This window comes from Ambystoma mexicanum, chromosome 1q (genome assembly GCF_040938575.1).
Source record: "Ambystoma mexicanum isolate Mex_15411 chromosome 1q, UKY_AmexF1_1, whole genome shotgun sequence".
Lineage (NCBI taxonomy): Eukaryota > Metazoa > Chordata > Amphibia > Caudata > Ambystomatidae > Ambystoma > Ambystoma mexicanum.
This window is the reverse complement of record NC_090922.1, coordinates 698055714-698083130: the sequence shown is the minus strand read 5'-3', so window position 1 is coordinate 698083130 and position 27417 is coordinate 698055714. Positions and strand designations below refer to the sequence as shown.

General features: G+C 44.6%; 1 protein-coding gene across 2 annotated transcripts in view; it reads right to left on the bottom strand.

Annotated features, from left to right (window-relative positions):
- The window catches only part of FIRRM (FIGNL1 interacting regulator of recombination and mitosis), a 1502596-nt gene that overhangs the window by 324827 nt on the left and 1150352 nt on the right, over positions 1-27417 (bottom strand). For both annotated transcript variants that reach the window (XM_069641302.1, XM_069641303.1), the window contains exon 17: positions 25640-25825. In XM_069641302.1, coding sequence (XP_069497403.1) covers positions 25640-25825 — 186 coding nt within the window. The remainder of the gene's footprint in view (positions 1-25639; positions 25826-27417) is intronic.

Genomic DNA, 27417 nt, shown 5'->3' with positions numbered 1-27417 from the left:
TTTCTGCTGCCTCCAACAATCCCCAATTCTTCGCTGGCTTCCCTCAGCAATCTTACCTTTTCAATTCCTTGCCACCTCCGTACTTATATGGATATGGAGCTCCTGTACTCTGAATTTCAGTTTCTCCTCCTCTCTGACTTTTTTCAATCTCTGTAGGGTATTCAGATTTCTTTGGTGCCCGAGTGCTCTCTGCGGTTTTGCCCTTGCACCAGCTCCTTGTTCTCATTTTACCCCACTACTTGCATTGTCTGTCCGGTTACAGGCTTAATGTTAGTCGTCCGCCCACTTCCAGTTTAGGCTAGTGTTCCGCCCTCTGCTCGTTCTTCTCAAGGTTGCATCCTAGGTTTCAACTGCTGCTAGCGGCATACACTCAAGAGGGAGACCCCCTCCTTCTGGGTCTTCCCCTCACTGCCAGGAAGTCCAGGGATTCAGCACCAGTCTCCGGGGTGCTGCATATAGGGACGCCTTCTTCAGTTGCAGGGTTCGGGAAGGGTCCTTCTGAGGGAAGTGCTCAGGCTGCCATTTTTCCTACAACCCCTGGTGGTATCCCTCAAGCTCCTTTTGGGCAGGTTGCTGGATCACTCGGCAAACATTCACAGATCAGACAGTCCTGAAGCAAGATGAGACGAGAGTTGGCGCACATGGGTATTTGAGGCATCAGAATATTAAACGCCACAAAAACACTATACCTTTTTCTTGCATGTACATAAGACTTACACTAGGATCGATTATGCCTCCATATCTGAGTCATTACGAGATATAATGGTAGATGTAAGTATGTGAGACATTACGTTCTAAGGTCATTGCCCTGTTATACTGAAAATGCGCATTAAGCCCGCTACACCAGAGGCCAGCAATGGACTCTCCCTTAGGCATTTTCTCAGCAATCACATAATATGCAAAGGCATAAGCAGGGCCCAAAATTTGCACTAGCCAATGGGGAGTCATAAATGACTCTTGGCGAGTAAGAAATTGTGTGCTGTGTACATGCAGAGAATTGAGGGTGTAGGATAAGCGATTTTTCATGCTTGGCTAGTAGTTTGCCATGTGAAATTTTAACCACTGGTAGAAGTTATCACATTGAAGATCATTGTCTAAATCTCACACCGCCATGTGGGATGCATTTAATGCAGTAATCAGAGGTAAAATGTGGGCTTTGGGAATAGAGCAAGAGAGGATTAGGTAATTAGACCATGACAATTTAAAGACTGCTACGAAAGATGGAAGGCTAGTGCAAAGTGATGGGCGCCCGAAAAAGTCTGCCAGAATAGCAGTGGTCACGGGCCAAATAAATGCACTTGATATAACACAGCTAAGAGCGAACTCTTAAATGTTAAACAGACTATTTCTTGAACAGAGCAATAAAGCTGACCAATCATGGCTTAGCTCTTTAAAAAAAAAAAAGGTCTGCTTAGGCATGCATTCCTACCTTAAAACACATATATGGGATTAGATATCATAAAAAGTCCTCAAAGCCAAACACCCTTCGATACTTCCTTGGGATCTATATTCAGCGAATTATTATAATTTTTTTATTTGTAACATTTAGTTTTATTACAAAACTTTAATTACATGTAAATTGCAGTCAACTATTAAGTTCCTTAACTTAATTCATTAATTTAGAGATGGATTGTGGTCCAAAAGCTTTTCCAGGTAGTGGATTACTGCATAGATTAGTGGTGGCCTATTTCCACATAGTAGACTAGACCACCAGTCCTCAATGTATACCCCGGTGTAACGCTCACCTGATTCCCACGGAGGCGCCGACCCGTTCTGGACTGCTATAACTTCTTCCACGGTAAAGCGTAGTGCTTGGAAGATGGACTGGACCCCCAAACCTCGTCTGTCTGGCCCGTAGAATAATCCTTCTGTAGATGGGAAAAAGTAGTTAACTGTCTGCTAGATTGTGTGTGAGATTCCCCCCTTTTTCCCCTTCTCACCCTCCTCGAACCCTAGCTGTGCCTTCCGCAGACTCTAACCTTAATTTCTGTATGGACGAGCTCTCCATCCTGCTTCTGACGCAGGGGCGCGTAGATTTCCAGTTACTTCACTGGATCTCGGATTTGGCGAGGGTTCGATGTCTGCTTGCCTTTACCAAAATGCTGCCGTAAGTATATAGTTCAAAAGATCAAGTCTTATTTGTCCCTTGTTTAATTTTCAGGGACTAGGTGAGGAATCCGTGTGGAGGAATGGATTCGCCGAGGTAAGCTCAGGTGAGTACTTTTAATGAAGGTGTGCCGTAGTGGTTTGCTCCGACACCTTAATGAGTGTGTCTTATTTCCCCATAGGGGCTGGGGTACGGAAAAGCCAGAAAAGCCGCTCCGACCCGAAAAGGGAACTGAGGTCCCAACAGAATTCAGGTAAGATTTAAGGTGAGTAATCTGTCCTTTTGCAATTAGTTCGTTGCTCACCTTGTTTTGTCCTTTTTCTCCATAGGTCTTGAATGCGACCGATGTCGCCTATGGGTGCTGAAAAGGTTGCCGGCGCCACGTGAAGGTAAGAGGAAGCGGCGCGGCAGCGTGAGAAGCGGAGCGCTTCTAACTATTGTCTTTCTTTTCCGTAGGTGCTGGGATGCGGCCGATGTCGCCTATGACCGCTGAAGAGCTAGACAGTGCCACGTGAAGGTAAGTGGAAGCGGCGCTGCAGCGAGCGATGAGATGCGTTTCTAACCCTTGACTTTCTTTTGCAGGATCGACGGAGTGAAGAATCCGGATGCTGGATGAAGGTAGGTAATGTCCTAATGCTTGCCTTTCTCTCCTTGCAGGTGTTCCAGGTGCTGGCAGGCGTGGTAGGAGCCAGGATGCAGGAGCCGACTCGGTGAGCGTCCTGCTGCAGATGCAGAATAACGCAAAGCACGTGTGGCCAACCGGGCGTGGTTTAAATAGCCTTGGAAGAGCTTCAGGTGAGTGTTCTTCCACTGGCCCCACCCGAGTAAGAAAAGAGTTCCTGAAAGAAATAGTTCCTCCCCAGTCTTAGTTGGCTTGGAGCTTCAGACAGCATGGTCTGCCTCGGGTGAGTATGCAGCATGGTCTGCCTCAGGTGAGTTCACCCAAGCATTGCCATGATGAGCCTGGCACCTATGGCGCCAGGACAGATGCCTTTTATGAGCCTGGCGCCAAAGGCGCCAGGACAAGGTCCAAAGAGCCCCTATAGGGGTTTGCTGGGTCCTGCTTCCGGGGACGCTGGGCCTGACCTGGCTCCTCGGGAGCAGGCATCATGACACCCGGCAGGAAAAAATCTGCCTAGGAAGGACGATCGGCAGGACGATAGTTCAGCACACTCTGTAATTAGATGTTTTAACGATTCTATTGATTTTGTAGAGAATCTGCACAGATTATCCGTTGAGTCTTTATCGTGTTTCATCCACATCATTTCTTTAGTGTTGTATGCATTCAAGCAAATTCTTAGAAACTTGTTTCGATGATACCTTGAAGGGAATCTTTCCAGATATTTTGGTAATTTGCCAAGACTGTTACATGTTACACCTGTAAAAAGAGAGGTTGGCATGGAATCACGGATCTCGTTGTTCTTTATCCAGTTCCACTTTCGTAGCTTCTTTTTAGCAACTTGCGGTATGTCCATTTCCAAATCCCAGGTTATATCATACCACTTCAATGATCTTCATAATTTTGTTGACCCACGTCAGCAGAATTCCAGAGTGTGGATGATCGGCTGTTGATTTAAATATTTTATAAGGTGGAGCAACCTTAAGTAAGCAGATTTTGCGTAGCACAGCAATCGATTTCCATTGTATGATCCCATACAAAGGCTCTAAACCTAGTTCATGTCTAATAGCTACGGTGGAAGTACCTGGAGGCAAACTCAACACCCTTCTCCAAAAAAGGCCCTCTAATAATGACCAGATTTTATGGTCGATGTTCAGACCAGCCTCCGCTCCATGGGTTAGTGCTGGAATTACTTTCTGCACATAGAAGGATCTTATTGGGGAGAGTGTGAATTTGCCATATTCAAAGTGCAGCCGCTGACCTTGCATGGTAAATGTTGCCATGCGATGTTTCAAGTCTGTTGTCCAATCCCATTCCCTGATGGATTTGTTGATCTGCACTCCCAGATAGCGAAAGACAGACTGATTCAATTGATTCGCCCGCAGCAATCCATTTAAAGGATTTACTAATGGACTGTTGTTTAGATCCAAAGGCTATGATTTTTGATTTGCTGGCATTGATGACAAGATCATTGGCTGTTAAATAGGAGACTAGTTTGGTCAATAGCCGTTGTAGGCCAATCTCAGTTTGATCAAACAGCACAATGTCGTCAGCATAGAGAGCCCAACTGATCTGTTGGCCATTCAATTTCGGTGGAAAACATCGCACATTATTCAGGTCTTCAGAGATGTCAGAAATATATAGTTTAAACAGGAGCGCTGCCAAAGGGCAGCCTTGTTTTACACCATTTGTTGTTCGTACTTTTTTAGTTAGTTGACCACTCTTGTCAATTCGGACGCTAATTGAGGTTTCGTTATGTAGAGCCATTAGCGGATGAAGTAACGATAACGGACAGGACCATGCTGATAATTTTTTCCAGAGTTTAGTGCGATTGATAGTATCAAAGGCATGTCTCATATCAACGAAACCTATAAACAGTTTTTTGGGAGACTTCATTGCTTCAAGTTTCAGAAGACTGACGATTAGTAAATTTACTTCCGTGCCAACTTCTTTGGTGAAGCCAGTTTGACGGCAGTCGATCAGGCCAATGTTAGTGGCCCAAGCAGTAATCTTGAGTTGTAAACATGTGGCAAAGATCTTACCTAATATGTCCATAAGGGCAATGGGACGATAATTTACTGGATCTTCCCTGTTGCCTTTTTTGAATATTGGAATAATAACTGCTGACTTCCAAGAGATCGGAATTTCCTTTGAAGTGGCTATGAAAGAAAATAGCTCAACAATAAATTCTGCCCATGATTGTTTTTTTTCTTTTAACATCATGTTAGTCAATCCATCAGGACCGGCGGCACGGGAATTTTTCAATTGTTGAATCATTTTTACAATATTTTCATAAGATTCGCAAACATTCCAAGGCTCCGTATTGGACTGAGACAAAGGATCAAGACAATCGTGGCCTCTATTGAAAACCCTTTTAAAGTGCTTTTCCCAAGCTGACAGAGATCCCATTTGCCATTCTTACTTCTTGATTTGAAGTTCTATTTAGGATTTTCCATATTTCCCTGGAGTTATTTTGAGTGATCAGGGACAAAATGAATTCTCTGCGCTCTTGGTCTCTTATGATCTTGAATGATTTGAGCCAATTGCGATATTTCTGTTTGCATTTCTTTATCGCGAGAGGGATGTCAGAATCACAGCTTGTCCTTTTTATGTGTCGATCTTCAAATTCATTTTCTTTTTCTCGAGACTGACTTGAGCACTATAGATATATTTCTTTGGCTGTGGCTAGAGCTTTGTGGTGTATTTTTTGTTGCAGTACCGAGTCAGAAAAAGGGCGTAATTCATTCTGGAAAATGTTGAGATCAGATTTTCATTTAGGTTTTGTCTCAGTGAGCTTATGTGACTTTCATTGATTCTCAGTCTATTTCCCCGTTGATTCAATTCCACTGGCCAGATGTACTTCTTCGAGTTCACTACCCGTTGTAGTGACCAAGTTAATTCCAATAAATGATGATCACTACTGGATGTCTTTTGAATTTAAGTTGTTGATTTTTGACCAAGAAGATAAGGACATCCAGATGTAATCCAACATTTTCTTGCTTGGGACTCTTTACCATGTGGTGCCAGCTGGTACATCGCCTTAAATTGAGCCGTTCAACATCTCGCAGTTTCTTATTTGCAGGGCCTGTCTCTACAAATCTCCTCTTGCGGTGCGAGTGGTGGTATTAGAAAAACATGTTTGTTGTACCTCGAACCAGGAAAAGTTCAGATCACCGCATGTTATTATTACCAGGTCTGAATAGGATGTCAAGCAGGGCTCAATTATCGAAATCACTGCTTTTATGAAACCAGTTGTCGAGATCTTTGATGGATTCCAATACGTGTTCATCATAAGTAGATGTTTCATTCGATCCATGTTTGGAGTTGAAAGATTCAAGAGTGTCCCCTGGATTAAAATATTTGGATTGAAGGTTTGCTCAATTGTCCACCCACAGGAATTGTTCACCATGGTAATAAGACCAGAGAAGGGACAACCCCTGAGATTTTTTCCTGCCATATTTAGCAAAACAGTATAGCCGTCTTTAATTGGTGTTTCCCACAACCAGGTTTCCTGTAGGCAAATGGTGAAGTTTTTCAATAAGGACAGCGGGAAGTCTCGGAATAAATGATGGAATCCTCTAGTGTTCCATGATATGATCCCACATAGTTCTTCTCTATAGGATGTCCTTAGTTATGCGCGGGTGTCGCTATTGTGACCAGAACTCTTGATGTTTACATTTTTATCTCTGCGTCGAAATTCAGTAGGTGACCTTGGCGATTTTAAATTGAATTGTTGTCTCAGCAGCTGACGTCGTAATTCGGTAGATGAGATTACTTCATTTGGCATGTGCAGATGGATCTTCTTGTAGTTTAGGCTGGCCCCTCTCTATCTGAATGTCAAAGCCATATGATAAGATCTCCTCTTAAGCGGCTAACAGTGTTTTTTCCACTGCTGTTGATCTTATGTGTAGAAACACCTTGTCAGCTGAATCCTCCAATATATATTCCACAATTACTATGTCATCTGAAGTGATTGTGCGTAGTGATGGTATATTATGTAGTAACCTCATCACATTTCTTCTATTGAGATTCACTTCATTATCCTCGGGAAACAAGTTTTCTACCCGGATCCTCCAGGCCGAGCGATTTTGCTCTTCTGATCACCTTTGGGATGCTCTTGGTTGTATCGCCTTTTGATTTTTCAATTGAGCAAATGTCATTTTAGGATTGAGATTTATTGAAGATTTTTTTGTCAGATTTACGCCTGAAGCTTGGGGGATTGAAGCAACAGCCTTCTTTAGTGAGGTGGTGTCACTACTAAGTCCGACTTCCAGGGCGCCGACATTCTTCTAGTTGGAAAATGATACCTTGGTTGGACGAGCCACGTTGCCCAAACCTAGACTCAGATTTGAATCATGTTTATTGAACACTTTTTGTTGGATTCTTACTGAGTCTTCTGAGCTCTTTGAGTCTTCTGAATGAATGGAATAAGTAGAAGATTCACATAATTCTAATGATTTGTCCTGTGTTTCGCTTGTTTGGTCATCTCACTCTAAGCAAGCCCGCTTGTTAGGATTTTGTTTTCCAGATACAGTCAGGTTGTCTCCACTAGATTGGACTTCAAGTGTGTCTGCATTCTCAACTCCTTTTGGAGTTATTTTTCTCTTCTCCTGTTTAACATGTCTAATTCGGAAACCTGCGAAGGATCCAGAGGAATGCTGGTCCTACAGACCCATTGCCCTTCTGAATCATGATGCAGAGATTTTTCTGGAGATTCTTTTTAAGATCTTGGCAAAAAAACTGAATTTTTGTGGCCACCGCTTGTGCAGCCAGACCAATCATAGTTCGCGATTGGCCGTGAGACAAGTGACAACATAAGAAAAGTTGCACAATGAATAGACCAGGCCAAGAGATTCCCAAAGGTTCCCTCGGTTATTTTGAACTTAGACACTGCGAAAGAATGTCCTGGACCTTCTTGGGAGAAACACATAGCCCTGGGTTTAGGTGAAGTTTTTTTGAGCTGGATCTACATAACCTATAGAAACCCAAATCTGAAAATCAGATTGAATAATAATGTTTCTCAGACTTATCATTTGGTTAGAGGGATGAGGCAAGGTTATCCGCTCTCACTTTCCATATTCATGTTGGCCATGGAACGTTGTGCTAAGCAGGTCAGGGACAACAGCGAGATACATGGCATACATTGCGTGCAGACAACATTAAAACTATGGTGGGTGCTGATGTTCTCCTTACCCTTCAAAATCAGGTCGATGTGCTGAAAAACCTTTAACTTGAACTAGAAGCCTATGGGGATGTATAAAGCTTTAAAATAAATTATTCAAAATCCAATCGGCTGGGTCTTCACCTCCCTCCCAAAACACAGTCTGTGGTTGAAGGAAAATGTTCATTCATCTGTGCAAAGAATTGTTTCCATTATCTCAGAGTCAATCTTAACAAATATTTTTGATCTGTATAAGGCAACTATCAAACTGTATCTACTCAAATTCTTAAATATATGGCAAACTGGGGGAATATGACTGTTTCGTGGTTCGGTTGAATTTAAGTTAATAAAATGAATATTCTACTATATTTGTTTCAAGCTCACCCAATGCCCACACCAACACGAGAGCTGCAAAAACTTTAATAAGATATAATGCACTTCATTTGTGGAAGAAGAAAACCCAAAGCATCCATAAGAATCATGCAATCATTATGCACTCAAAGAAGACTTCAGTGTACTGCATACTATGAAGCAGCCCAACTGCATATATTGGGCGAGTAGTGTAAAAGAAAATCATTGAAGCAATGTTTCTACATGGACACAGCATGAGTGGAAATCCCCTCTGGAGGATTATTTGCCCCCCCCGCCCCAAGGAAGGCCCATCCCCATTTACTATATGTGAGCCCTATAACCAGAATAGTGCTTGCGGTCTGGGTTGAGTTTGCTGTTGCATTGGGCCCCACTACTTTCCCCCTCACCACTAACACCAATTCATGGACATTCTCACTTTCCCCCTGCTTTTCATTCCCTACTCTTCAAATCATGGCAGCCTCACAGGCACTGGTGGTATCTAGTCATAGCATCAAATGCCAAAGCATCGAATGTCTTACCATCTAAAAATAACCATTGAAATAATAGCATCTAATGCAGTTTTTTTTAAGTTAAAGGGTTTATTTTAATTGTATTGGGTTTTTAAAGGTTTTAAAAGGGGTATAGGGACCCCCCCCCCCCGATTAAAAAAAAAAAATGCATTCAATGCTCTTTTCTACGCTTTTCTTTTTAGATGGTAAGGTATTCAATGCTTTGGCATTCAATGCTATGACTATAAACCACACTGGTGCATTTCTTATTCATGTGTCTCTCTGGAAATTAAATAGAAAGGAGTTACTCACAGTAGTTACTCCGGTACTCCTTAGTCCACTTTCCTCCATACATATGGATGTCTGCCTCTTGTGCTGCACGGAAGGTGCTGCAGCGTGGCTAGTCCCACTGACCTAGTCTACTGCCAACAGCCATCAGTCCTTGGAGCCACTAGACTAACCTCGTATTTATATGGGGATGGAAGGTGGGGCAAATGTAAGAAAAGGGACTATGGACTAGGAGTACAGAAGTCAACATGGTGAATAACGTTTTCCTTACTCCTACGTCTCGTCCCTTTTCCTCCTTATGGGAAATTACTAAAAACTAAATCAACCCAGGGAGGCTGGAATATAATCTGGCCACTGTGTACATGCAGTAGTGCTTGCAAAAGGCAGTTGAGGAAGACCATGTATCTGATTTTTTATTACCTTCCCAGGGGATGTTCCTTTGGAACGCAATAGCTATAGCTTTAGCCTAAACTGCATGGACATGCAAGCCTTTGGACACTGACGTTTTCTGAAGCTTGTAGACTTAGATGTAGGAGACAATCGAGTATGGTAGCCTTCAAAGCCTGAAAGACGAGGCTGCTGCATGCCAAACGTTACAAAATGACATTCTGTAAGACTTTGAATGGTCTAAATAAAATGTAAGAGTCTGACTAACATCCAGTGAATGTAAGATCCTTTCTCCATTAGTTTGAGGAGAGGGAACGAGCGTAGATCAAACAAATTTAAGTGAAATGCTGAAATGACACGAGGTGCAAATTTGGGAAATGGTCTAAGGATGACCTTACCCTTATGAAAAACCGTGTAAGGTTCTGAAGCTTACAGGGCCTGGATTTGACAGATTCTTCTAACCAAGGTAACTGTGACTAAAAAGGCAGTTTTCCAAGATACCAATTCTATGTCTGCTGTAGACATGGGTTCAAACGGCTAATACAATATTGCCGCTAAGACTATATTGAGGTCCCATATCGGATGAGGTTTAGACATTGGTGGGTGAAGTTGAAGAAGACCTTTGAAATGCCTGTGATAATGGAATTCAATGTGGAGATTTTAAGCACTGGGACGCTGAAGTAAGCTACAATAGCAGATAAATATGCAAGACAAGACTGAATGTTAATGCCAGATAAGACAAGACAGAATAGCATCTAGGGAAGGATGTAGAGGGTTCAGCGAATGTTCTAGCATCCAACAGCAAAAGTGAGTCCACTTAATCTTATATTGGAAGCTCGTAGATGGTTTCCTGGCTGTCTGCATGACCATATTTTGATCTGAAAGTCCTAAATGAGCAAAGGCTAGCTCTTCATGTACCAGGTGCTAAGTTCATTGATATTGAGGAGGGGGTGAAACACCACCCCCATGCTGAGACAGAAGGTCCCGAGTCACCAGAAGTAGCAAGGGACCCTCTCTGTCCTTATATGTAGAAGGTCTGAGTACCAAATACAGGTTTGAGAATCTGGGGCTATTAGGATAAGAGTTCAATGAATTGATGTGTGGAACTTTGCGAGTCTCTTCAGGATGTGTCACACCAGCTCTGCAGCATATCCCCCAGGGAGTCTGTATACAGGCCCAACAAAGAGGCAAATAGTTGACATTTGCGATTCTGTGAGGTTGCAAATAATTCCTGAAGATCTCATGCTAAGTCTGCAGCGTGGAGAGATAGGCGATTTATCGCCATCTGTTCCCCAAATTTGAATCACCAAATGACCCAGGGGAGGGGAATCTTGCTCCTCCCCACTTGTTTACATAGAACATGGCAGTCATGCTGTCTGTTCTTATGAGAACTCAAATTCAGAATTATGGCCAGAAAGGTTTTCAGAGTCTTGAAGATCGGTAAAAGTACCAACACATTTATATGCCATTGGCGCTCTGTCGGTGACCATGGGGCATGCTTTTGGAACAGATATAAATTAGCACCCGAACCAGTCATGGGACGAATCCAAAGTTATGGTATGTGAGGAGTATCTTGAAAAGGGACCCCCATCTGCAGGTTCATGTTGTCCCTCCACCAAAGCAGGTCTGATGTCAGTTTGCGATCGATTCTCCCCTCCTTGGTCCCATGAATCTGCTAGATTTAGCTGAATACGCCTCAAGTGGGCTTGGGGAAGAGCCAAGATAGACGCAGCCATGAGACCAAAAAGTTGTTGAAACCACCAAACTGAGAAGTGTGATATCGCCAATTTTATTTCCTGGATCCTCCTCTCCTGCGGGAGGAACACTCTTGCCTAAACTCCATCTGAACCCCATGAATTTGATGTCCTGAGTGGGGACTAGATATGTTTTTTTGCGACTGTCTGAGAGTCACAGGTCAAAAAGTAGATTCAGCAGCAGAGTGAGGGATGCTGTTGCTTGTTGACATGTCTCTGCTCTGACAAGTTAGTTGTCCAAGTAGGGATAAATATGAATCGCCTGCACTCTCAGGTGAGCTGCTATTGGAGTAATTACTTTTGAAAATACTCTCAGGGCCGCATTCATCCCAAAGGGGAGTAACCCATACTGAAAATGACATCCTACCAATGCCTAATGAGGTCCAAACCTCTTGAACCATGAAGATACAGGATGCCATGAGACTCACAAGATGCAGATAAGCCAAGGCTGAGTTCAAACTCTGGGATAGGAAGAGACATCAGAAACATGCTTGCCACATTGCCTGGGGATGGGAGGAGGGGGTAAGAGTCAGACGATAGCCCAAAGCGAGCTAGTGTCAGGAACTGCACCGATGACATGTGTGATTAGGCGAAGGGCCATCTGAGACTTCTTAAAGATAAGTGGGAAGTCCACGTTGTGTATTAGATGGCAGATGTAATGCTGTGGGCTAACATCAAATCTGGAGAGCCCGATTGAGCCAATCAATCAGGTTGGGAAAGACATGTCCAAAGGGCAGGACCTTGAAGTTTCCAACCATCCACCTCTGGTACTTGTGCGTGGGAAGATCAGCGCGTGTTAGTAGGTGCCCATTAGGTCCAATGTCACCAGCAAGAACTTGCAGAACTTCATCCACCTAGAAGGCCCCTGGAGAGGGTAGAGTGCAAGGAGGTCAGCCCAGTGGGTGATGAATGAACAGGAGTCAATATCCCAGTGAGACGGCATGCAAGGCCTAGGTATCGGAAGTGGTAAACTATGACAGAGCCTGGACACCCTCCCCGACCCACTGGAGAGGGGTGGGTGAAGTGCAATTCAGAGGGGTTATGGACCTGGGTCTCAAAGAGAATAGACACAGAGGCAACACAACCTCTGTGATACTCTTCCCCAATGTGGCTGGGAAAAAAACCTTTGGCCTGATTTGCCGGAGGGAATCAGACTCCTGCCATAGTTGGTGAAATAGGAAAAGCTTTGAAATGAACCACCCCTGGAGGAAATGGAGGCGGGACTGTTGTTGAAAAGCCGAGACTGGGGATTTTGAACAGCCAACACCAAGGATTTTAAGGGTTGCTTTAGAGTCCTTCAGCTTCTGCAGAAACTCACGCACCACATGTCTGAAGATACTGCTCCTGCCAACGGTCATTTCCAGACCCTTGTCCTCAATGTCAGGTGCAAAGCCAGATGTCTGCATCATGAATATTCAAGCACAACCGAGTTCTAGTCACACAGTGTGGGAATCTGATGTGCTGCCTTCTTCACAACAATAACCAAGGAGGTAAAACCCTCATCTCCAGCAAAGGTAGACTCTTCACTGTCTCAGATATCACAATTCACAAACAGAGGGTGTAGCTCATGGTATTCAACACCCTCAAGGCCAGGCTACCAGAAGCAGCAAACACCTTCCGGACAAAAGCATTTAACCTTCTGCTTTCCCTATATGGGGACAATGCCGATGCCAGGACTACAACGCCCGAAGGCAGAGCCACCCACCCCTGAAGTGGGGCTGTCTCGAGTGATAATGCTGGAACCAAAACCGAGCTAGCAGGCATGCGGTTGCAATTCAAAGGGTTCCCTCTGCCAGCATGTCCAAGCATTACTATTATGGTATTTATTGAGCCCAGACCTAGCTTTGAGAAGAAGCGGAGCGCTTTCCAGAGGTATACACCCGTACAGACGCATAACAGATCGCTTTTCAGAGGTAAGAACAAAAATATAGCATGGGGTAGGATACAGAGGAGGGGTACAGCTGTGCAGCGTTGCGTGGAGTATAGGGGCAGATGGATTCTAGCAAGCCAAGTGACAGAGGGGGGCAACGTGATGGCCTCAGTGTTCTGGAGGAGAGACTCCTCGAAGTGGTGGGTTTTGAGCTCATTTCTGAATTGTGGGGACGGGTCTGATGCCGACGGGGAGGAGGTTCCATAGTCTTGGGGCATAGACAGAAGGCTTGCTTTCTGGACCTTTCCTTTTTGCAGCAGCAGATTTCAAGTCTGCAAGTGTCCTGGCTTCTGGTGATGCGCTGTCTGCCGGAGATGCTGAGTTTCTATACAAGGTAGATGGGTGACTTGAGGGTGACTGTGTTAGAGAGAATTCTCTTCTAAGGCTAATTTTCCTTACCTATAGAGTCCCCCGGCAGCTTTGCTGGATTTGAAGGGTTTATTGTTTTCTCCTGCTAAGAGTGAGACTCTTTTACCCACTTTTAGACATGTTGCTGATGTGTGTTTTAGGCTATTTTGTGTGCTTATGGTCTATTTGTTTCTCACCCTCATAGCCATCATCTTTTTACATGTGTGTTACACACCACCCTCAGTGCGGTAACACAGGGGTGTCATAGTGACCCCCAAACAGACTCCACACCCTGGGACTGTCTCCCAGGGCATGTAAAGTCCCCATTGACTTTACTAGTCAATAATTATGAACAAAACCAGTACAACCCATCTTACTATGGAAGTACTGGAAAGGGTTAATAGTTTTCCCTAATGCTCATGTTCGAGGGGGTACCGGCCAGCCCCTCTCTCCAAAGTTTCTGGCTGGTGGCAGGGGTTACTGCCGTAAATATTCAACCGCAAATATTTTCCTATGGGATTTTCCCATTGTTCGAGGCTACGACTTTTACTGACAGCCTCTAACATACCGCGCTTTATTTTAATATTAACTTTACTCCGGTAGGTTTTTATTGCCAGATCTTTGATAATATTTCTTTCTTGTGTCTTTCTCTGAAATCCTAACCCAGTTCGGGGATCCTTTGTCCGTCCTTTTGGCGGGCTTCTGCACAGAAGCCCTCCTTTCGGCGCCACCGAGTCTGGGGTAGAAAGGATTGGTTGGAAGGGGAATAGACACCCTGGACAGGGTTACCTAAGCAACCCAAGTCGCACTCTGCCCTGATAGGCTGGGGGGTTATCCCACCAGGATAGCCGACCCACTGTGCGAGTGACAGCTAGGCTCTATGGAATGGGGGATTTTCTACATAAAAGCAGGGCTCTGAGGACTGGAGGACAAGACGTTGCCACTGGAACTAAGAAACCCGAAGAGGAGAGAAGCTGAAGACATCTGCAACGACAACCACCGGTGAAGCCCTACTGCAGATCCTCACCCTTTTCTCCAACGACGTGAGAAGATCGTCACCTGCAAGAGTCTTCTTCCCTTGAGCTGGTGGGGCCAACCAGTTCGCCAATCGCCTTCCAGGACCTGCCTTGGTCAAATCACCAGTGCCAAGCACTAGGAGACTGGATAGCCAGGCACCCATCCACCACAACCGCGATTTAAAGGAGCGTACCTTTTATTTGTCTTGGCATCACCGCGGCTGGTTTCATCCCTGGGCATTGCAGTAACTCGAACCTTCCTCCACGACGAGAGCCTCTCTTCCTCTGCTGGATCTCCCGAACTGCAAGAACTGCCAGGAACTACCACCACTGCAGGAGCCTCTTCCACTTTTAAGGTGTATTGTTCCGCCAGGCCTCCCTTTTCGTTGGGTACTGCTAAAGGGGTTTTAAATCCTTTACTTACCTTCTGGGTTGGCCGCCCCTTTCGTCTAACATTATCTTTTTACATCTACAACCACCTTTTCAACTCGTTAAACAAAGACTTGACTGCAGCTACTAGAACAGTTTGATCTTGGGCACTTGCCTTGTGCCACTGACTCCGATACAGGCCTCTTGACTCCGGCTACATCTGCTTCAATTGCCTTCTCTAGAATGCTTCTCACTAAGAAATGTGTTGGTGCACCTAAACTCTTATAACCACCTTTCCTTCCCCTTTCGATATTGCTGAAGTGCCATTTTGCTCGGTTTTCATCAAAGTATTGCTTATACTAAAGTATTGCCTTGCCTAACTTTTTTACAATCTAATTGGGAAGTGTTGCTGGTGTGTTTAGGAGTCTAACCCTGTATGATTTGTCCTTTCCCTCCATCTGCAGAAGTTGTTAGTGCCATTTCTGCTTGGTTTACACTGTGCCGTTTTGCTCAGTTTTCACTCTTGCTCAAACCTGTCTACAATTTAAATAGGGAGTGTGTTTACTTTTCTTGACTGTTTTAACTTACTTTAATGATAGTGATTTGTGTGTGAACTTAAGAGTGTGTAAAATAAATATATATATTCTTTTTGATACAAAGCTTTGGTCAGTGTTTCATTGTTCCATAGTATTGTAGTCCTATTGTGTAAACCCTGAATACTGCTCATCTCCCTCTTGAGATAAGTCTGACTGCTCAACCACAGCTACCAACTAAATCTTTGTGGCACAGACTGATACCAAAGGGGATTTATTGCATATACCTGTAGTCTTAATCTTCTGTATTGCTCCCTAAGGGAACTGCATAGGATTCTGCCTAACAGACTGCCTTATAGATGATGCCGCAAGACCTGAAGGTGATTTGTGCATGCAGTGGGAGCCAGTGAAGATCGATGAAGGCCGGGGTGATGTGGTCGTATCTGCGTAGACCCTTGATGAGGCGTGCAGCCGCATGTGGGGCACTTCTCAGGTGCATAAGGGAGGACAACGGGAGGCCTTTGAGGGCATTGCCCCATACAGATGGAATAGGACCAGTGCTTGAACAGTGGATCTAAAACTGTCTGGAGGGAGGAAGGGCTTGGCTTTTCGCAGGAGGGAGAGCTGATACCAAGCTGTCTGAGTTTTCTTAGCTATGTGTGTCTTGAAGGAGAGGTGTTTGGAACCCGAGGGACTTGGCACAGGAGGTGAGCTCGAATGTAAAGCCCTCAGGATTCATGGTTGATAGCCTGGTCTGTATGTCTGGGTGTTTGGTGGTGTTGGTGAGAGTAGGAATTCGGTCTTGGAGGGGTTGAGCTTCAAGTATGCACTGGACATCCAAGACTATCAGCGAAACGCATGTTCTGAGCCTATGTACGTCCTTGATGGAGTCGATCTTGAGTAGTGTGTCGTCAGCGTATTGGTGAGTGTGGATGTTGTGCGTGGCTAGGAGGGCTCCCAGCGGCTCCATGTATAGATTGAAGATCACTGCAGAGAGGATGGAAACCTGCGGGACTCCATAGGTGACTGGAAGCATTGGCGAGCTAGGAGTCCATCTGAACAAACTGCTTGCAGTTGACGAGGTAGGACGTGATCCAGCGTAGAACAAGGTTGTGCATCCCCATGTGCTGATAAAGAGTGTTTGGGAGTGCTGTAAGGAACTCATGGTGGCAACAGTAAAAACAGACACAAGTGATCACACATCAAGGGTGTTTATTTATCTGCAAAAGTGGGTGTGATAAACGCCTAATCTAAACCTAAATCTAAGATGGGAGTAAGCTTCGACCATCAAACGAAAATAAGGCAGTGCTAGTGGAGTCATATCAAATAAAAGGGCCTATACTAAGAACAAACTATTGCCAATCTTTACGGTAATTACAAAAAGAGTGTGGGATAGGATTCATAAGAAAGAAAGAAGTGTTCACAAAAAATGTGTTAGGATGCAGTAGTCGGGGTCTCCCATCCCCACGTTTTGAGCATGGGATAAGGTGAAACCTCTGAGCACAGCACACTTCTCGGGCTTCCCCAGCACGAGACGACAGTTCCGCTTTGAACCTTCAAGAACCTTGATGGCCAAGTCTCTTTTCCTGCAAAAAAAGTCTCTTGCCTTCAAGGGTCGGAAAATAAACCAAAAAGTTCCTTTTATACAGTAGTTAGTTAAGGTGATGATGACTCACCCTCTTCCGGGCGCAAACCTTTCTCAATTTTCAGCCTCATGCTGTTGGGCTCAATATGGCTTTTCCTTGGTCTACAAATCTTAATGTCTTTTTAAACAATTCCTCAGGGTTGGCCCCTTTTTGTTGGCCTCATTCTGCCAGGTTCACTCTGGCCTCCTTTTGCAGAACAGTTCACTGTGGTCTTCCCTCGGTCGGTTTCACTCCTGTCAACACACTGTTCCAAGGGACTTCAGGCCTCACCCCCTTTTGTCGGCCTCCCCCTGCCGGGTTCACTTCTGTCAACACACTTCATAGGGACTTCAGGCTTCGCCCATTTTGGTTAGCATCCCTCTGCCGGGTTCACTGTTGTCAATGTTATCAATCTTGCCTTTATTTATTTATTTATTTTAATTCTTGATAGAGCACCGCCTTTCTCAGTCACCTGTCGGTCAAAGATTTTCGACTGTGCAGAGGATTTTGCAAGACCCCTGTAGGACCACTTTGACCGTTCCTTTGCGGCCTTACCAAGGCCTTCTGGAATTGGCGGTTTCAACTAACACAGGTTTGACCAGTCTCTCTCGAGTAAGCACCCACGTGGTGCTGGATCCCTCTGCAGCTGGTCTCCCCTTTATTCTAACAGTTCTTTGAACTTCCCTTAAATTGCTACTTTGCGGTTTTCGATCAACAGAGTTTGGTTTTCTTATCAATTCCCCCATCGACCCCACCGGCTGTGATGAACCGCTTGGCTTTTCAGAATAGCTGGAGTCAAAGCCGGTACCCCTGGCCTCCCTCGGTTCTGCTGATCAGCGTAGGCACGCTCCGTGTACCATTGACATCTGCTGCAACTCACTTCAGCTATTGTCCACAGTCTTAGGATTCCTTCTGTAGAGGTTTCGCGGGTCTTGTTCGGAAAGGGCAAGGTTGTGTCTCTCCTGGTCAACCTCTCCATATTCCATGCCTTTTTCCTCCTCTTGAACTGCTGTGCCTGGATAGCTGTCTCGTTGTGTGGTCTTCTTTGGTCATAGTGTGCTTTCGTGGACCAACTTTTATCCCTGTGGGTAAGGGAAAGGGCCGTCAGGTGTGCGTGATTCTGATCAATTGCCTGACCATGCCTGGTATTGGGACATGTTAGGTAAACTGCTTGGGTTTTAGTTGTTGTTTGTGGTGTGCAAAATTGCCCGTGTTGGAAGGGCGGTGTGAGGGCCGGGAGGGGAGTGTTTCAAAATATCCGACGTGGCAAGAGGGGGGAAAAGGTTCAGAAATTAGTGGGATACTGTGTCTCACCCGTCAGTGTCCCACTTCCACTCCTCAAGGACCCCCCATCCAGGTGATCCTCCCCCCGCTGATCCACCCCCAGGAACTGGATCCAATAGCGATGGCTGTGTCCTGGCCACCTGGGTGACAGATTCCCGGGGACTAGCTAGGGAGACACCTTCCGGTTTTTCACAGCACCTGGTGGTCTACTGTGTCCAAAGTGGCCAAGAGGTCGAGTAGAACCAGGAGGCATGGGTGGCCGTTGTTAAGGATTTGGAGGGTGTCGACCACCTGTATGGTTGCCGTCTCTGTGCTGCATCTGGGTATGAACCCGGTTAGGTAGCTTTGAAGCAGATTGTTGGTGTCGATGTGCTGCTGCAGATGCGCGTGTACCACTTTCTCTATGATCTTACCTAGTAAGGGAAGATGGGTGATGGGGCGATAGTTACCTAGGTTGTCGGGATCCAGAGTGGGTTTCTTTAGCAGAGGGTGGATTTGTCCTGTCTTTAGGGTTGGTGGGCTATTGCTCGATCGCAAGGCTCTGCAACGATGTCTAGCATCTTTTGCCTAAATTCTTCCCACTGGTCTAGCTTAGAAGAGCAAGTAGGTATAATGGTATCCTCAAGGGTGGCGATTCTACAGAAGAATCTTCATCATCCCAGAAACAGAAGTGACTACTTTTCTTCTTGAATGGTGAGGAGTATGAACAGCGTGCAGATGGTATGGCTAGGGTGTGAGCTGGAATCTACTTGATGTTTTTTCTTCCTTCAGCAGTGTTCCACCATAGTCTCCTCTGAAGAATGGGCATTCATGGAAAAGAGATCCAAAGCAGGATAACTGGCAGGAGTGTGTTTCTAGCACCTTGTATAGGAAGATGGGCAATTTACTGGCACTCTACTGAAGGCCCTTTCCATGCATGGATTGGCACGCATTTAAATCCTCTGTAGCAAGTTCCACCCCTCCCCAGGTAATAAAGAGAGACCATGTGGGGGTCAGTGATGGGCATCTGCTTCAAGCAGTCCTGTAAAGGGCTTGAAGCTAACCCTGTGATTCGGTATGAAGCAATAAAAAGTTTGAAAAATACTAGTAGCTTTCCTGAGGTTTGTACTGAGTGTGTGGAAAAAAAGGAACGGAGGTCATGGGTGCCAATGACTTCATATCCGGCATCATGGGTGGCCACTGGAGTAGAGAGAAGTCACACAACACCTTTTGGTATCTGACCAGTTTCTTAGCACAGCCGGTGCTGGTAGATGTACCCAAGATGAGAAATTTGTGGGAGGATGGAATCCAACAAGAAATTCATTTTGCTCGATGCACTTGGTTTCCTTTACATTAACCTGAATACGGGCTGTAGGTATAGTGATTCATTGTAAGACCTCAAGGGACTGATTGTTTCATGTCCTCCTGACTGAAATGCATTGATCTTTGTAGGGAGTTTGAAAAATGCAACAATGTGCCACAAATGAATAGTTTTACATTTTAATAACCTTTACAATATAAGGTCTTGGGTTGAATGAACGCCAAGATATACCTGGGAAACATTCTAGTAATAATAAGGAAACAAACTACAATCAACGATGAGATAACTTAAAACAGGGTTTTCACATGTTCCTTGTTCTTCCAGAGGAGTTTTCTAACTATAAAAAGTCTTACATGTTTCTGTCCCTCCATGGATGCCTTGGTCTAACAACCGAAGTCCATATGTGATGGCCAACAGAAAGATCAAACCTCCAGGCGACCCCTAAATTACAACAAAAAAGTTCAACATTGGCTAAAATAAAAGGGCAAATAATCTATCCTTTCAAATTCCAATCCTATTCTGGAAAAGAAACCTATACCAAGATGCTTTTCTGGCCAGCTCCCTTCCGGGGATAATCACTGTTCTGCCTTCTGCTGGATCACTAGTCAACACCGCTTTGTCAGGCCATTCCACTTCCACTGGTTTCTTTAAGATAATCTTCTTGCGTCTCTCCATGTCTGCTGATTCTCTCGGGCATCTCCACAATCTCTGGTTCTTTCAAACTTCTCTTATGCCTCTTCACAACCTTTGATTCTCTCAGCAAAACACTCTTGACAGTAATGGATATTCCCCTCCCCTGCCTTTTCAGACAGCGGATATTGTCACTCTTCTGCAATGGGCTCTTCCTCTCAAGTTCCTCCAGTGAACTGCCCGCCTTCAGGCTTTTCTGGTATCTGGATTGGTGGCTAGGAGCTATTCCTAGGCCCTTTCTTCAATGCACCATTCTTATATGTTGTAAAGCTGCTGGTGTACCTTTGCCAGAGCAAATGCTGCAGAGCTTCTAGTAAATTAGCTCTCTCCCATGATTCTTGTCTCCTTGTGCATTGTGACGAATTGGGAGGTGTTGTCCCTTCTTCCAGGGGAGGGTAGCCATCCACTTTGAGGCTAGGGAGGTGAGCCCGCTTTGAAAAACCCTCCATACAACTGAGGCATTGTCTGAATATATAGGAATACCAGAAGTGGATCTGACTGTCAGGTGTGGAATTCCAAAATATTGAAGCAATATATTTGAACAGTTGGCTCAAGGCAATACTGGCCTTTCAATGGGCTTGACAGTTAAGCACCCCCCTTTGGTATCTGGTATCAAAAATAATGGTCTTTCACCCATGAATGGATGAAGAGAAGCGATAAGCTGGGAGGTGATAATCGGGAGCAGGCTGTAGTGCAGAGAAGCACCTGCAAGGAGGTACAAAGAGACCCGGAGAGAAAACTGGCCAAGAAGCCAGAAAGAAGGATAAACGTGGCCGACAAGACACATCGCTGTGCACAGTCTACAGGGCCGAAAGGAGCCAGCCCAAAGGAAAGGTGTGACCATGTGGAGGACCTGGTGTGACTGGAGCGCAAGAAACGACAAACCTGCCAAGCAAGAGAGGAACAAGTCCTCACTTGTACCGCCTAGAACTGGAGAGACCGCAATGTAGCGGAGAGCGAAGGAGCCTTCCCGTTTGCGTTCAGGGGTGGACACCCAGGAGCTGAGGAGAATGCCAGCATCACTGGGTCAATGCCACCCGACTGCAGCAACACCTCCTACGGGGAAAGCACCAGGTTGTTCACAGTAAAGGAGGGCACAGAGACCAGACTCTGAGAACAGGAGAAAGATCGAAGATAACGGATACCAACAACGGGCAACCAGGCCCAGAGAGGGAGACAGACACACCTACATAAAGAGTGGTTACGGGAACCCTGAAAACCTGAATCTTGGAACTGGCCAAACAGTTCACTGGCACACTGAAAATTCAAGATAAAGATATATTTATTTGTTTGTTTATTAATTTGTATGGCGCACCAAACACAATGGTATCTGGGCGCAAGCAACAGGAAGTTACAAGGTATACTGTAGACGTGAGTTACAATGGTTGCAGCAAGATATACAAAAAGAAATTACAAAATTACCATATTTATAAACATACAATTGTCACAACAATATACAAGTACTAACAGTATTTATATACAAGTGCAGATATATACATCATGATGGATCATACAGTGTGGTACAGGTAGGGTAAGGCATTTAGGTGGGTCAGTGATCCCTGGCTATGAGCAATTTTAGGGTATTGTGCCTACATTTTAGGAAGGTTTGGTCCGCTCTTAAGGGTGGAGGGAGGACGTTCCAATACTGTGCTGCCATAACAGAGAAACTGCTCCCCCCGGCTCTTTTTAGCTTAAATCTGGAAACTACCAGGCAAAAGGAGTTTGCTGTCCTGGTAGGGCGTTCTGAGGATTTTCTGATAATTCTCTCAGATAGGTAGAGTGGGGCTGCAGTGTTCAGACATTTGTGGGTTAGTGAGACGGTTTTAAGCAAATGCATGTCCTTGATGGATTGTTCTGTCTCCTCAGCTCTGAGATATGTTCTCTCCTAGGTATGCCCTGTGCAGTTCTGAGAGCATTTTTCTGGAGGATTTGGATCTTATTAATAATGTGGTTGCTTGCACCCAGGTATAAGACATTGCAATAATCCAGCTTGGAGAGGATAAGGGCTGTGACTAGGATAGTGCAGCTGTCCTTGGAGAGAAACGGTTTGAAAGCTCTGATCAGCTTGCAAGCGTATGCTGTAGCCGAGGCCATGGCATTGACCTGTTTGCCAAGTGTGAGAGTTGAGTCTAGGTAGAAGCCTAAAGTTTTTACCTCTTTTACCACTTTGATGTGGTTACCATCGATGTTGAATGAGGTATATTTGGAGTTGAGTTTGTTCAGGTAGACTGTGGTTCCAAGTAGAAGGAGCTCAGTTTTATTGTCATTTAAGCATAGGCCATGGGCGCCATCCATGTCCGAATGATTAGATACATTTTATTTACAAGGGCTGTGTCCTTGTCATAGTCCCCGGAGAGTGGTATCAGGACCTGGGTGTCATCTGCATAATTACTGTATGTGACACCCAGATGGTCCAGATCATCGAACAAAGGCTTTGTAAACATGTTGTACATTGTTGGCGAGACGCAGGAACCCTGCAGCACGCCACAAGTAATCTGGATCGGAAGCCGCTGAAGGCGGGGATATGCAGACCCCTACGGAACAAATGAGACAGTGGCAACAAGAGAATCAAAGGAGCTGGGAGGGACCTACAAAACCAATAAGAAATCATCCCACGGGGGACCTAGAATCAAACAAGACTAGAATCTCGTGGGGAGAGACCCACGCAGTTGGTGGAGGAAGGTTAAGGAAATATCTGTGCATCTACGATCCTTGAGAGAATTTACTTTTTGGGGAACTTGAGAGTTTATGTTATTGACCCGCGGGCAACCTTTTCTTTATTTGGAACTTTGAAAAGATGGGCGCGAACATATAAGGTCAGAAGACCTGTATCCTACTGAATAAAATGAACTAAAGCTGGGAGAGATTCCTGGAGATATGAGAGACGACAGAGTAAGAACACTGAGGGCAACCTGTATTGCCCTTTCCCTTTTAAGATGTTTTTCTAAGTGGTGGGGCGTGAAGTTAGGTTTTGGGCAGAGGACAAGAATTATTTTTTTTACTACTATTGACAAGCGCCCTTAGTTTTACTTTGTTAGGTAGGGAACTTGGATAAAAGCAATAGGGTCAGAGATGCATTTTATTTAAGGTAAATAAAAGTTCTGTGGTACAAGGATGTCCACTGGTCCGAGACCTTCTTCTGGTACGCCACAGTAGCATGTGAGCGGATGAAAGCACATCCGCTTCCTTCTAAACTCGATTATGTGAATGCCATTTTAGGTGGCATTCCACAGAGTCAACATGCTCAAAATGCTGCTGTTAGACTTGTGTTTAATTAATTATCCGGGCGCTTTCACCAAAACTCTGGACACAATAGAAAATCAGTAGACAACGAATCCATAGTTAAGATAAAAACAAAAGTATGGAAAATTAAGACATATTAGACTATAGTGATTTTGTAGATGTGTGCGAAAGAGTATACGTATGGATAGATCTAATGTGGAGTGGCAGGACAGGGCATTCCAAAGTGTATGGGCTAAGAGTGAAAGAGAGGAAGCGAGATTGGGCACAGGGTGGCTTAGGAACAGTTAGGAGAGATTGGGAGCGAAAAGAGTGGGAAGGGATGTATAAAGAGAAAGCAGTGCAAGGATGGTGAGGAGACAGCCCATGGAGACATTTGAAATTGATGCAAATAAACCATATCTGTAGACATAATTCAAAGGCTAGCCAACAAAGAGTACATTTATGAAGTACTCAAAGAAAAGAGTGTGAATAGCAGATTTAAGGACAGAACAAAGAGGGGCAAGATGGGCGGCAGGAAGACCAATAAGAAGACAGGAACAATAGTCAAGAATAGAGAAAACTAATACGTTTATTGGCATGAAACGTGAGAGATGGGCCTTACGAATATTGAAAAGATGGAAACAGCGGTTATTTGTCAAGTACCGAAAACCTCACTTTCGGAGATCTCTTCATTGGTTGGCAGAGAATTGTGTTTAAGATACTCGGCCTAGTTTTTAAATGCACTCATGGAGTGGCTCCATCATAGCGATCTGATACGATCCAAGACTAACGTCAGACACATCCCCTTTGATGCGCAAACCAATGTTTGGTGGCCATAGCTCCAGCTCACTACACACAGTGGAGCTAGGCATATTTCTGTTCTGTGTTCCCATCTGTCATATTCTCTTTTATCCCTCTCAGAAGAAATTATCCTCTCACTCAATTCCAGAGAACCATAACGATTCCCCTTTTCATGCAATTGCGACTTGTTTTTCTTCTGCTTTTTCTTTTATACTGCTCACTAAACATTCAAACCTGTGTAGATTATTCTGCACATTTAGCACTTTACAAATGTTCAAGTCAAAATTGCAGTGTTTGCCCTTCTCTGGTGTTAATCAGCCCTATTCATAATGTTGGCCGGTGGCTGGTTTTCTAAGCCAGCACAGGATTGGTCCTTCCTGTGAATGGCTTGTTTCACCTTCCCGGATTGGTTTTGCCTCTAGAGAGGTTTCATTTGAAACTGGATCTCATTCTCTCTCTTTTGGCATTAGTGAAGTCCTAATTGAGGCACATATTGGTAAGCTGTGGATCCCAAGCCCTTCACTTGTCTAAGCTGTCAGCAAGCACCATTTTGGACCTGCAAATGCGAGTTGAAGTGAGACTGCGATGATCCTGTCATAACTAGGGCTGGCTGTTTCACTTAACTGTGAGCCGTCAGCTCTTTGCTCTCAAGGTTGTGTCTGATTGGTTTTATCGCTGACTAATTCTTGTGTGCGTTCAGTGTTCCTCAAACTCCCATGGTTTACCTTTCTTCTGGTAGTTGGATCTGTAAAAAGGATCCGGTTACAAATACCGTCACAACTATTGTTCCTTGTACTCTGGGCTTTCACATACTGGTTCAATAGTGTAGCATAGGAAACACTCACAATTGCCACCTTTTCTCCTGGAAGGTGGTTTTGAGCATTTTAGCAGCTAATGGGACCTGTAGTCAGATTGATGTTTACAGAGAATGGTAGGTCCTACTGGAATAAAAGAGTACTTTGTTCTTTGAGGGCAGCGTGAACCCAGGGAATCAAGCTCCACCAACCCTCTGGGAGGCACATTGGGTAGCAGCTGGACCAACCCAGCACCCTGTGGCTCGGGTCCCACACAGAAAAGGATGGCGAGCTTCCCCAACTCAACAAATCTATCATTGATCTATACAGCAGTACTCAAAAATAGAGACACATGGTCTTATTGGCGAAAACATTTTTCCTTCTGTTCTTTCATCTGACAATCCTTCTTACCAGCTTCCTATTTTGCCCCCTTTTTTTTTTACTTTCCTTCCTCTTTGTGGCAGGAAGATAAAGCTCTTGAGTCACATCAAAAATGAAAATGGGGTTGTCAAGACTAAGGGAAGAAAGCTTTAGCAAACAAAGTGTCTTACCAGCTTTTCAGGGTTTTCAGAAGTGCATCCACCATTCAACCACCTTTTGCACTCTGTAATTCCAACACTGATGACATCGTTTGCCACTTGCTTTCTGAGGTCAGTCTTAAAAGCCTTGAGGGAAACATTCTGCCATACTGTTAAGTTTTCAACATCTGCAGCAGGAAATGCTCTTATAAATTCAGCCTAAAAACAGTTATTAATCATATGGTCACAAATGGTTGAGAGATGGTTCATGACAAATGAATATTGGCAGTATTTCTTTTTCATTCAAAAATGTGTTTTAGGTTTTTAAGTTATGCATACAAAAACAACATACAGACACTAACTGAAATAAGGAGAGTTGGGGCAACTCGAATACTATAAAAACATGAATACAGATAACACTAACATGCAAAAATGAATAATATAAAATATTAAATACTGAAATATGTACCAATGAGCATTCATTAGCAAGTTCATAACATTACAATGGAGAAAGAGTCTGTTGGAAGAACCAAGAGAATTCCTTATAGGGATCCAAAATACCAGTCTGGGAATTAGGAACCTTTTAATAGTCAGACAAGCCAATTGATACTTTCTTCTTCCTATAACGTTATTCCATGATCACGATATATATGTTGATAATGATGTGTCTTTTCCATTAGCAGTTATGCATCTGATTGCTGACAAAAGCACAAAATCAAACCATCTTGCTTGGAACAGGGAGATGCTAAATTGCAAGTCCAAAAATAATATTGTTAAGTGAGGGGAATACTAACTGAAGTAATTGCAGTAATAATCTTCCAAACTTCCCCCCAACAGGTTTGCAATTTGCACAATCCTAATAACACATGCCCCAAATTCCCAAAGGAATCTTCACATTGGCAACAATTTCCAGTCTCAGTAAGCTTAGCTTTAAACAATGTTTCATGTGGCCCAGCCAACCTGTGTAAAATTACATTAGATTGTATAACAAGACAGGAAATAAATGATAAATCACTCACTGTAGTGCGACTAACGTACTCCTAGTCCATAGTCTCCTTTCCTCCATACTGCACGGGCGTCTCTCGCTAGGGACGGTAACAGAACCTTTTTCACCATAAAAAAAAAATCTCTTTTCCCCATAAGATTTAGTTCGGGGCGCAGCCTCGGCAGCATGCACTCCTGACTCTGCACTCACACCTCAGTCCCCTTTGACGCATCGGCTAGATTAAACTGCCTAACATTCCTTTTTAAGGGGGGGTGGTGGGTGGACGTATGGAGGAAACAGGACTATGAACTACGAATACGTTAGTCACTACAGTGAGTAACTTATAAGGACTCCTACGTCCCATCCCCTTTCCTCCATACTGCATGGGTGATTACTACTGATTGAAGCCCTAGGGAGGTGAGACGTTGAAGACCTTAAGAGAACAGGTTCCCCAGGACCGCTTGGCCAAAGGCCGTGCCTGAGCGTGCACTGCCATCTAGGCAATAATGCTTGCAGAGTGTTGAGGGGTAGCCACCCGGCACATTGTTTGCCATGGCACATGCCTCTGGAAGGCGACAGCCGTTGCCTTGGCCTTGACCGCATGAGCATGAAGATTTGCTGGCATCTCCTTGTGCTGTCCCCGATAGGCCTCTTGAATGGCCACGACCATCCACCGAGCTATTGAGGCCTTTGATGCCTCACAACCTGGTTTTGAACCACCTAAGGTGATGAATAATGCATCCGACTTGCGGAAGCCTTTGTCCTGGCCAGGAAGAACTTGAGGGCTCTCCTGACATCAAGACAGTGTAATGTTGGGAAACGAAGT